Source organism: Mya arenaria, chromosome 11 (genome assembly GCF_026914265.1).
Source record: "Mya arenaria isolate MELC-2E11 chromosome 11, ASM2691426v1".
NCBI classification, from domain to species: Eukaryota; Metazoa; Mollusca; class Bivalvia; order Myida; family Myidae; genus Mya; species Mya arenaria.
In genome coordinates, this window is record NC_069132.1 from 11,115,493 (window position 1) to 11,126,304 (window position 10,812).

A 10,812-nucleotide genomic window follows, 5' to 3' on the forward strand; every position below is an offset into this window, starting at 1 on the left:
GTGGTGCCTGTACTAAGTGGTGCACCCGCAAAAGATATCAGTATCAGATCAGTGACACATGTTACTGTTCTTATTTTAATGATTGTCAAGTCTGCCAGTTCTATGTAACTTAATCATTGTTTCTGTATTTATTCTTATATCAAAAATGTAGTTTTTTTGCAGTATGTTGGTTTTTATCTTGACCATAATATGTTCCTCTTTGGTTTAGTTGGCATAAGACCAACAACAACACTGTATTCATTACAGTGGCCATGCACGAGTCTCTCGTGTGGTTTTAAAAACATCAATGAGAGGTAATTATTGTTTATTCTTTACACTTGTACCTACATAGTCCTTTCTTAGTCCACACATTTCATTGCTATTGTTTCCCTTTCTAAATGACATTTGAATTACACTTGCATACCTAATCGGGGGCATTCGTCACTAACAGTGACAGCTTTTCACCAGAAGATGACCTGTTATGGATTTGAGATCAGAAGAGTTCAAACATATTCAATATGTTTTAAACGAAGCGGCGCTCTGGAGTTGAATGCTTAACAAATATTGACTGTGTTGTATTTACTTTATAATGACGTCACCGTATTGATTATATTTTGAAGTGTTATTTCAGATTTGAGGTGACATTTACTATGCGATGTCAAGAAGAATTTATTCCACACCGGGCATGATTGTGCTGATAACGACAATCACGATATCTCTGTAAATGAGAAAATTACATATGTGTATACTGAATAAGGAACTACTACTGTTTGAAATGTATTGTAGCACTTATCACACGTGTGGAATATAGACCGCAAAATATCTAATAGTTCATTATATGTATTGTATAACAGCGTGAAAAACATGTCAAGTGAAATATTCGGAACAGTCATCACTATCTCTCTATTAGCATCAGTGCGTGCTTTTTTATTTGATGATGCTAGATTACATGTACACACTGGAGTAGGGGAGATTGCTGGATACACGGTAGACTTACAATTTGAAGGTACGGTATACACTTCTCGGCAGTTCCTCGGTATTCCGTATGCAGAGCCCCCGCTCGGAGACAAGCGGTTCAGAAAACCCACAATGATGACCAAACTTCCATCATCGCCGTTTAAAGCGTACACGCATGGCCCCGTCTGTCCACAGCCCCTTGCCAGCGGATTAAATACATCTGAAGACTGTCTTTTTCTGAACATTTACACGCCAATGCCTACAATGAATGGTAGCAAAACACATTCTTGGCCAGTCATGGTGTTCATTCACGGAGGTGGTTTCAATATAGGCTTTTCTAACATCTACGACGGCTCTGTCCTAAGCGCCATGAATCACGTCATCGTTGTAACAATAAATTACCGTCTCGGGCCGCTGGGATTTTTTAGCACACACGATCAGAACGCCCCCGGAAACTACGGTCTCTGGGACCAGCATCTCGCCTTGCAATGGGTACAGAACAACATTGGCTATTTTGGAGGCGACCCAGACACTATTACAATATTTGGAGAATCAGCTGGTGGTAGCAGCGTTGTTTATCAATCCCTCTTTGCCGGAAACAAAGGCCTCATTAAGCGAGCAATTGCACAGAGTGGGACCATTGCGGGCTGGGCTGTTGACCGGTTTAATAGCAGCTTTAAAGGTTCCATGAACTTCGCACATGCTCTTGGATGTAACCGGTCATCCTCAGCAGATATGATGGTTTGTCTGCGCAAAAAACAGTCGTCTGATATTTCTTCAACTGCTGTTTCAGTACAGTTGCCATTTTTTCCAAGCAACAATGTCAACAGATCGTGGATACCTGTCTTGGACCATGTCTTCGTAAAAACGGAAACCATTGGCTTACTGTCAAAGCTTAAATCAACCAATTTTGTTTCAAATTTCTCCACTTTTACTGACATCGAATTCATGATTGGCGCCAATAGTTATGATGGACTTGTGTATATTCCAGACTGGCTTTTGTTCATGAATGTAACATCAGATGCAAGCGGGGAATATCCTGTTACTATCGAGCAAATAAAAGATACAGTTGTACCAAGGATTGCCCAGACCGTTCTTGGAGAGATGCCAACACAATCTGTCCTTGACACTATTGCCTTTGAGTACACGCCATGGGCTGACCGTACGAATACGACCCTCTTGCTAAAGACCATGATCGATATCTGTACAGATAGTTTATTGTACGCCCCGTCTCTGCTTACCGCCCGTGGTCATCAGCGAGGGACAAAGAACACGTATATGTACAAATTCTCTGTCGCACCGCCAAGGAGTTTCATGCCGCCTCCTCCAAGTCTTCTAGGGGAGCGCGTAGCCTCGCACACAGACGAACTGGTGTTTTTATTTGGGTTTCCGGCATCGGGGCTTATGCAAGCCCTTGATTTCACCATTGCTGATGTCACTCCGGAAATGCTCAATGTTTCGAAGATCATGATGAGAATGTGGACAAACTTCGCTATTTCAGGGTAGGTGAACAAGACAAACTTCCTTAATACCATGTATTTTAGCAAACGAAGAAATGGCATGACGTTCTTTTATATCCGCATCCATACAGAATTTACAAAACATTAATTATTAAATGGTATTGTTTAATGTGACTTTGAATGATAACTATAACGTGTACGTATAACCTGCGTTTGCTTGTTTTAGATCGCCGAACAACCCCGTTAGTCTGGAAAATGTTTACCCCGGATTGAATTGGCCAGAGTTTGGCACCGAAAGTGGCCAGTACCTTGATATCGAGCCGCGCATGTCCGCCAACTCGAGAGGCGAGCGCCTAGCCGCTCGAGCAGACCGCTTCTGGAACACAATTGTTCCCGATCTGCAGGCCAGCACCAGAGGAAATATTTGCCTCTAGATAATCCTTTTTCGTTTTTTGGAATGTTCATTTATACAAAACGTACTTCTTTACTTATGTTTAATATGGGTAATATTATTCTGAACCGCACTATCAAGGACGTATAATTGCATGTCTCAAATTTGATGAACAAATTACGGTTTAGAGGACAAATTTCAGACATATCGAATCTTTCAATTTAACACCGATGTTTTGGGTATTTTCAATAATTATTTCCACCAGTTAATCTGTAAGAAAAACGTGTTTTTTTAATCAAAATACTTTAACATAATTTAAGTTATGTCAGATAATGTATCCAAAAGACGAAGAAGTGAAAACAAATGGCTAAAAAATACGTCAGCATTTCTGATCTTATTCTTCGATGTAGAAAATGTTTGTTTTTATCGGACACATGTATAACAATGACGTCAAATATAATATTGGACATAGGACATAATATGCTCATATGCTTTTCTTTATGAAATATATTTTAATTGCTTCTGTATACGAGTTATTCATCGGCGCATATGTGTGTTACGCGCCATCTTCATTTATTGACATAAAATGTTCAATATGCATTCCAGAACTGTTTGATAGGCAAACCTGGTAAATATGCATATTTACATATTTTTGGACCAGAAAAGTCACTTGCTTTTTGAAAAAACAAACAATATTTTATACATTCCGAGCATTTGCCCACGTATTTTAATCCACAACATGGGGCTACATACCAAATATCATTGGTCTTGGTCAAGCTGTTTCAGGGAAGACAATTTTCAAAATTTTACTATATAAGTAAGCGGGGCCAGCTTCGAGCTTAAGGACATAATTTAAACAATGTTGGTATAGGGTCGCTTCATGAGGTTGCATACTAAATATCAATGGTCCTGGCCATGCTATTTCAGAGATTTTTGAGCTTTTTTACTCCAAGAAGTATATAGAAAACCTATAACCCCTGGAGTATTGCTTTGGCCGTAGTGTCATAATTTGAACCATCTAGGTCCACTAAGAGAGGCTTCATATAAATACAAAAATATTTCTTAACGTTTTAGAATGTTTATGTCTATGTTGACAACCAATGCGGACACCAGACAGGGAGAACACCATAACAAGTATTCATTCTAATATAAAACGAGCAAATATGTGCTTGTAAGTTCAAAACTTTTATAATTATACTAAAACAAACAAGGGGCCCTTCATCACGCACCTGATTGGACAAAGGGTTCTAAAATTATAGATCAGACAATATACTGGACAGCCAGTACGCAGCAGGTGAAACTATTATAAATCCCTTTTTAAACAGGCGTAGAAAAACATGAAAATTATGTCTTTGTGAAAAAAGTGAAAGGCAATAACTCTTACATTATTTAAGTTGTTGTTAAATAACTTGACACAGAAGAGAACATTATTACTGTGAATACATTCATAAAGTTTGAAGTTGATATTTTCAATGCCTGTGAAACAAAAAAAAATAATAAAAGGGTCACATAAGGAACATTTCTGTGACATTATTTCGAAATCGGGCCTTTGGTTTCTAAAGAGAAGATACTCAGTTTTCTATATAGACATAATTTTGTAAAGTGAAAACTAGCCCCGCCCCTGGTGGCAATGTCTTTTAATGAATCACAATGGGGTAAAGAAATTTGATATTATATATTGTCACCTTAGAAACATTGCTGTTTTTTTTTTTTTAGATCAGGCCAATAGTTTCTGAAAAGAAGATTTATTAATTATCCATACAGGTATAAAGTAAAAAGGAGCCCCGCCCATGGCGGCAATGATTTTTTTACGAATCAACATGGGGTGAAGGAATTTAATAGTGGGTCATGTTATTGGACATTTCTGTTAAATGATTTTAAAATCTGACCAGGTTTCAAGTGTCAAGTCGGCCAGTTCTATGTAACTAAATGCATACATGTCATATCCCCCGCTGGGAAAGAGAAATTCCTAACCATCCCCTGGTCCCCCGCCGGGGGTCCATATCCCCTGGAATTAAAAAAAAAATATGTTGTTTTTTTCAATCTAGCTCAATGTTGACAGTGGAACGCATCCATAATATTATGAGTGTGAAATTCCATGAAGGAGCATGATGACTAAGTGTTAAAAAAATTGTAATTAGAGTGTGTTTTTTTCTTTTATCATAAATGTAGATTTTGCGCAAAATTTCGCTGTGTAACAATCCCCTGGTGTAATATCAAAATCCCCTGGAATTCAGACCAAAATCCCCTTGGGAAGTCTCTCGGAAATATGGCATTGTATGTTAAATGTCTGAAATTATTGAAACTTACATGGTGTGTGTACAACTGCAGTGCGGTGGTGAGAGCTCTAGTTCAGCCTGTATCGGGTCAGTATAAAGAGTTATTGCCCTTTATTGGTGAAAAAAAGCTTCTTTCTTTGTCTGTGAACAGTCAGTTGAACTCAGTTCTATGTATTACATTACTTGAAAAAAAAATATGAAACTTAAATGGAGTTTACAAAACCTTTACTTCTATGAGAAATGTGCAAGTTCAGATCCACTTAAGTCATTGCACTTTTATGAAGTAAAACGCTTATATTTGTCTAGCATTCCCTTGTAATTTAAAGGCAGAAAACCTAAATAAAGTGTGTAAAACAATAGTATGATGTGGTGCAAACATAAGTTTTGCCTAAACCAGAAAAAGCAATTGTGATCCCGCAACAGCAAACATACTTAACAACTAAAACTTTTGCCTTTTCGAAATTAGAATTATTTCATTGTATGACCTCGAAGGTAGGGCATATCAAAATCGCATCGTCCTTCCTCCAAGTTCAAGGTCACACTTAGTTCACTATGTAATGCTACATATTATGACATAAGAGTGTAGGTTGTGAAGTATGGGTGGTATTTTTTATGTTCAGAGACAATTAAAAATTACCTGCCGTATGTATTTGACACATAAAGGCATCGCCACATTTGCAAGACCCACGCTGTATTGTTAGCATAATTTTCAATCGTATGGCACAGTATTGTTTTCAGTATTTTGGTTTTTATCTTGACCATATGTTCCTCTTTGGTTAAGTTGGCATAAGACCAACAATAATACTGACATTTTACAGTGACCCAGCATGGGTCTCTCGTGTGGTTTTAAAAACATCAATGAGAGGTAATTTATACTTTCCACTTGTACCTAAATATTCCTTTCTTTATCCACACATTTCATTGATATTTTTCCCTTTCTTATCACTTGCATACCTTATCGGGGACATTCGTCACTGACAGTGACAGCTTTTCAGCCGAAGATGACCTGTTATGGATTTGAGATAAAATAGTTCAAACATATTCAACATGTTTTAAACGAAGCGGCGCTCAGGAGTTGAATGCTTAACACATATTTATAGTTTTTTTTCTCTTTATTATGACAGCATCGTACTATATATTATTGATTATATTTTAAATTGTTATTTCGGATTTGAGGTGATGTATTTACTATTATGCAATGTCAAGAAGACTGTATTCCATACCGCGTATGGTTTAATAGAACAATGTGCTGATAACGACAATCACGATATCTCTGTAGATGAGAATATTACATATTTTCATATACATGTATATACTGAATAAGGATCTACTACTGTTTGAAATGTATTGTAGCACTTATCACACGTGTGGAATATAGACCGCAAAATATCTAATATATCTTTATATGTATTGTATAACAGCGTGAAAAACATGCCTTGTGAAATATTCGAAATACTCGTCACCATCGCTCTATTAGCACCAGTGCATGCTTTTTTATTTGATGATGCTAGATTACATGTACACACTGGAGTAGGGGAGATTGCTGGATACACGGTAGACTTACCATTTGACGGCACGGTATACACTTCTCGGCGGTTTCTCGGTATTCCCTATGCAGAGCCCCCTCTCGGAGACAAACGGTTCAGAAAACCCACAATGATGACCAAACTTCCATCATCACCATTTAAAGCGTACACGCATGGCCCCGTCTGTCCACAGCCCCTTGCCAGAAGTTACGGATTAAATACCTCTGAAGACTGTCTATTTCTGAACATTCACACGCCAATGCCTACCGGTCGCACAACACATTCTTGGCCAGTTATGGTGTTCATTCACGGAGGTGGTTTCAATATGGGCTTTTCTAACATCTACGACGGCTCTGTCCTAAGCGCCATGAATCATGTCATCGTTGTAGCAATAAATTACCGTCTCGGACCGCTGGGATTTTTTAGCACACACGATCAGAACGCCCCCGGAAACTACGGTCTCTGGGACCAGCATCTCGCCTTGCAATGGGTAAAGAACAACATTGGCCATTTTGGAGGCGACCCAGACACTATTACACTATTTGGAGAATCAGCTGGTGGAAGCAGCGTTGTTTATCAATCCCTCTTTGCCGGAAACAAAGGCCTCATTAAGCGAGCAATTGCACAGAGTGGGACCATTGCGGGCTGGGCTGTTGACCGGTTTAATAGCAGCTTTAAAGGTTCCATGAACTTCGCACATGCTCTTGGATGTAACCAGTCATCCTCAGCAGATATGATGATTTGTCTGCGCAAAAAACAGTCGTCTGATATTTCTTCAACTGCTGTTTCAGTACAGTTGCCAATTTTTCCAAGCAACAATGTCAACAGATCGTGGATACCTGTCTTGGACCAAGACTTCGTAAAAACGGAAACCATTGGCTTACTGTCAAAGCTTAAATCAACCAATTTTATTTCAAATTTCTCCACTTTTACTGACATCGAATTCATGATTGGCGCCAATAGTAATGATGGGCTTGTGTATTTTCCAAACTGGCTTTTGTTCATGAATGTAACATCAGATGCAAGCGGGGAATATCCTGTTACTATCGAGCAAATAAAGGATACAGTTGTACCTAGGATTGCCCAGATTGTTCTTGGAGAGATGCCAACACAATCTGTCCTTGACACTATTGCCTTTGAGTACACGCCATGGGCTGACCGTACGAATACGACCCTCTTGCAAAAGACCATGATCGATATCTGTACAGATAGTTTATTGTACGCCCCGTCTCTGCTTACCGCCCGTGGTCATCAGCGAGGGACAAAGAACACGTATATGTACAAATTCTCTGTCGCACCGCCAAGGAATTTCATGCCGCCTCCTCCAAGTCTTCTAGGGGAGCGGGTAGCCTCGCATGCAGACGAACTTGCGTTCGTGTTTGGGTTTCCGGTATCGGGGCTAATCATCGGCCTTAACTTCACCATTGCTGATATCACTCCGGAAATGCTCAATGTTTCGAAGATCATGATGAGAATGTGGACAAACTTCGCTATTTCAGGGTAGGTGAACAAGGCAAACTTTCTAAATACAATGGTCTTGTATTTTAGCAAACGAAGAAATGGCATGACGTACGTTCTTTTTTTATATCCGCATCCATACAGAATTTACAAAAGAATAATCATTAACTATTAACGTGTACGTAAAACCTGCGTGTGCTTGTTATAGATCGCCGAACAACCCCGTGAGTCTGGAGAATGTGTACCCCGGACTGCATTGGCCAGAGTTCGGCGCCGGAAAGGGTCAGTATCTTGATATCGAGCCGCGCATGTCCGCCAACTCGAGAGGCGAGCGCCTAGCCGCTCGGGCAGACCGCTTCTGGAACAAAATTGTTCCCGATCTGCAGGCCAGCACCAGAGGAAATATTTGTCTGTAGATAATCCTTTTTTCATTTTTCGGAATGTTCATTTATACAAAACGTACTTCTTTACTTATGTTTGATATGGGTAATATTATTTCGAGTCACACTATCAAGGCCGTATAATTGGATGTCTCAAATTTGATGAACAAATTACGGTTTAGAGGACAAATTTTCAGACATAATTATCGAATCTTTCAATTTAACACCGATGTTTTCGCATTCTAAATAATTATTTCCACCAGTTAATCTGTAAGAAAAACGTTTTTTAATCAAAGAACTTTAACATAACTTTTAAGTTATGCCAGATAATGTATCCAAAAGACGAAGAAGTGAAATCAAATCGCTAAAAAATACGTCAGCATTTCTGATCTTTTTCTTCGATGTAGAAAATGTTTGTTTTTGTCGGACACATATAACAATGACGTCAAATATAATATTGGACATATGCTCTTTTGAAAGCACATACTATGCTCATATGCTTTTCTTTATGAAATATATTTTAATTGCTTCTATATATGAGTTTTCATCGGCGCATATGTGTGTTACGCGCCATCTTTATTTATTGACATAAAATGTTCAATATGCATTCCAAAACTTCTGTTTGATAGGCAAACATGGTAAATATGCATATTTACGTATTTTTGGACCAGAAAAGTCATTTGCTTTTTGCAAAAACAAACAATATTTTATACATTCCGGGCATTTGCCCACGTATTTTGATCCACAACATGAGGCTACATACCAAATATCATTGGTCTTGGTCAAGCTGTTTCAGGGAAGAAAATTTTCAAAATTTTACTATATAAGTAAGCGGGGCCAGCTTCGACCTTAGGGACATAATTTAAACAATGTTGGTATAGGGCCGCTTCATGAGGTTGCATACTAAATATCAAGGGTCCTGGCCATGCTATTTCAGAGATTTTTGAGCTTTTTTACTCCAAGAAGTATATAGAAAACCTATGACCCCTGGAGTAGAGCCGTAGTGTCATAATTTGAACCATCAAGATTCACTAAGAGAGGCTTCATACCAAATATCAAGGCTGTGAGCCTTATGATTTCAGACAAAATTATTTCTTTAAGTTTTAGAATGTTGACAAGTCACTGAGCTGGACATCAATATAACCGAAATCTTTTTGCACGCAGACGCTGAAACATTCTACCTAACTGTACTTGGTTCTCCAAGGGGCTATTTGAAAGACATGCATTCAGCCTTCCTAAACATATCATTACGGTTTGCAATGAAATGTGTGGGCTACAAAGATGTATAATCACATAAAGAACAATAAGTTACAATCCGCAAGTTTGAAAATGATTAATAATAATATTATTAACTAATGTTGTTGTTTTTTTGTTGTATGTGTAAATATTAGTTAAGAAAGAACACATGTTGTAAATAACAACAGAGTATGTGCTGATTGTATATAACAGTGGATATATGTGTTGTGTTTTGCAGTATTGTGGTACTCCAACTGTGTTTCATAATCATCAACATTTGGTGGAAATAAAGATTATTGAATTGAATTGATTGAACTGAATTGGACAAAGGGTTCTAAGTTATTGATCAGACAACATACTGGACCGCCAGTACGCAGCAGGTGAAACTATTATAAATCCTGTTTTTAAACAGGCGTATAAAAACATGAAAATTATGTATTTGTTTAAAAAGTAAAAGGGTAATAACTCTTACATTATTTAAGTTTGAGTTAGATAACTAGACACAGAAGAGAACATTATTACTATGAATAAATACATTTAGTTTGAAGATGATATTTTCAATGCTTGTAAAACAAAAAAATAATTGTATAAAAAAAATATTTAAGGAACATTTCTGTGACAATATTTCAAAATCGGGCCTATGGTTTCTAAAGAGAAGATTTTCAATTTTCCATATAGACATAATCCTGTATAAGTAAAGTTAAAAAAAAAACCCGCCCCTGGCAGTAATGTCTTTTTTTTTAATCCCGCGGCAATGATATTTCATGAATCAACATGGGGTGAAGGAATTTGATAAAGGGTCACGTTAGGGAACATTTCTGTAAAATTACTAAAACAGGTTTCTGAAAAGAAGATTTTCGAAGTTTTTCCTTTCGGTTGCCATGGCAACCCGAGTTATGAATGGAACCACTTTTATCAAGGAATCTGGAAGAGGACCACCCAAAAAGCATTCCTGTAAAGTTTGGTTGAAATTTTCCCAGTTGTTTAGGAGAAGTTGTTTGAATAAAATGTTGAAGTCGGACATACGACGGACAATCACCCTATCAAAATAGCTCAGGCTGAGCACTTTGTGCTCATTTAAGCTAAAAATAAGCCCATTGCATTTCAATGAAAAAAAAAGCATGACACTCCTTGGCAATTTCATTT

The 10,812-nt window shown here is 37.9% G+C and overlaps 3 protein-coding genes across 3 annotated transcripts; all 3 read left to right on the forward strand.

The window, feature by feature from the left end:
- The first annotated feature begins 381 nt into the window (after positions 1–381).
- On the forward strand, positions 382–3,312 carry LOC128208865 (neuroligin-2-like). Its single transcript, XM_052912528.1, has 2 exons — positions 382–2,438; positions 2,623–3,312. Exons 1-2 carry the CDS (start codon positions 844–846, stop codon positions 2,828–2,830), a joined length of 1,803 nt encoding a protein of 600 aa, XP_052768488.1. The 5' UTR covers positions 382–843; the 3' UTR covers positions 2,831–3,312.
- A 3,185-nt stretch (positions 3,313–6,497) lies between these two features.
- Positions 6,498–7,997, forward strand: LOC128208316 (bile salt-activated lipase-like; the record flags this gene model as incomplete). Its single annotated transcript, XM_052911874.1, has 1 exon — positions 6,498–7,997. A coding segment is annotated over exon 1 (1,500 nt), but the record flags the coding sequence as incomplete, so codon positions are not given.
- Positions 7,998–8,037: 40 nt separating this feature from the next.
- LOC128207127 (acetylcholinesterase-like) lies at positions 8,038–8,513 on the forward strand. The gene is made up of 2 exons (XM_052909894.1): positions 8,038–8,092; positions 8,259–8,513. The coding sequence occupies exons 1-2, from the start codon at positions 8,058–8,060 to the stop codon at positions 8,464–8,466; spliced, it is 243 nt and encodes an 80-aa protein (XP_052765854.1). The 5' UTR covers positions 8,038–8,057; the 3' UTR covers positions 8,467–8,513.
- The last annotated feature ends 2,299 nt before the right edge of the window (positions 8,514–10,812 follow it).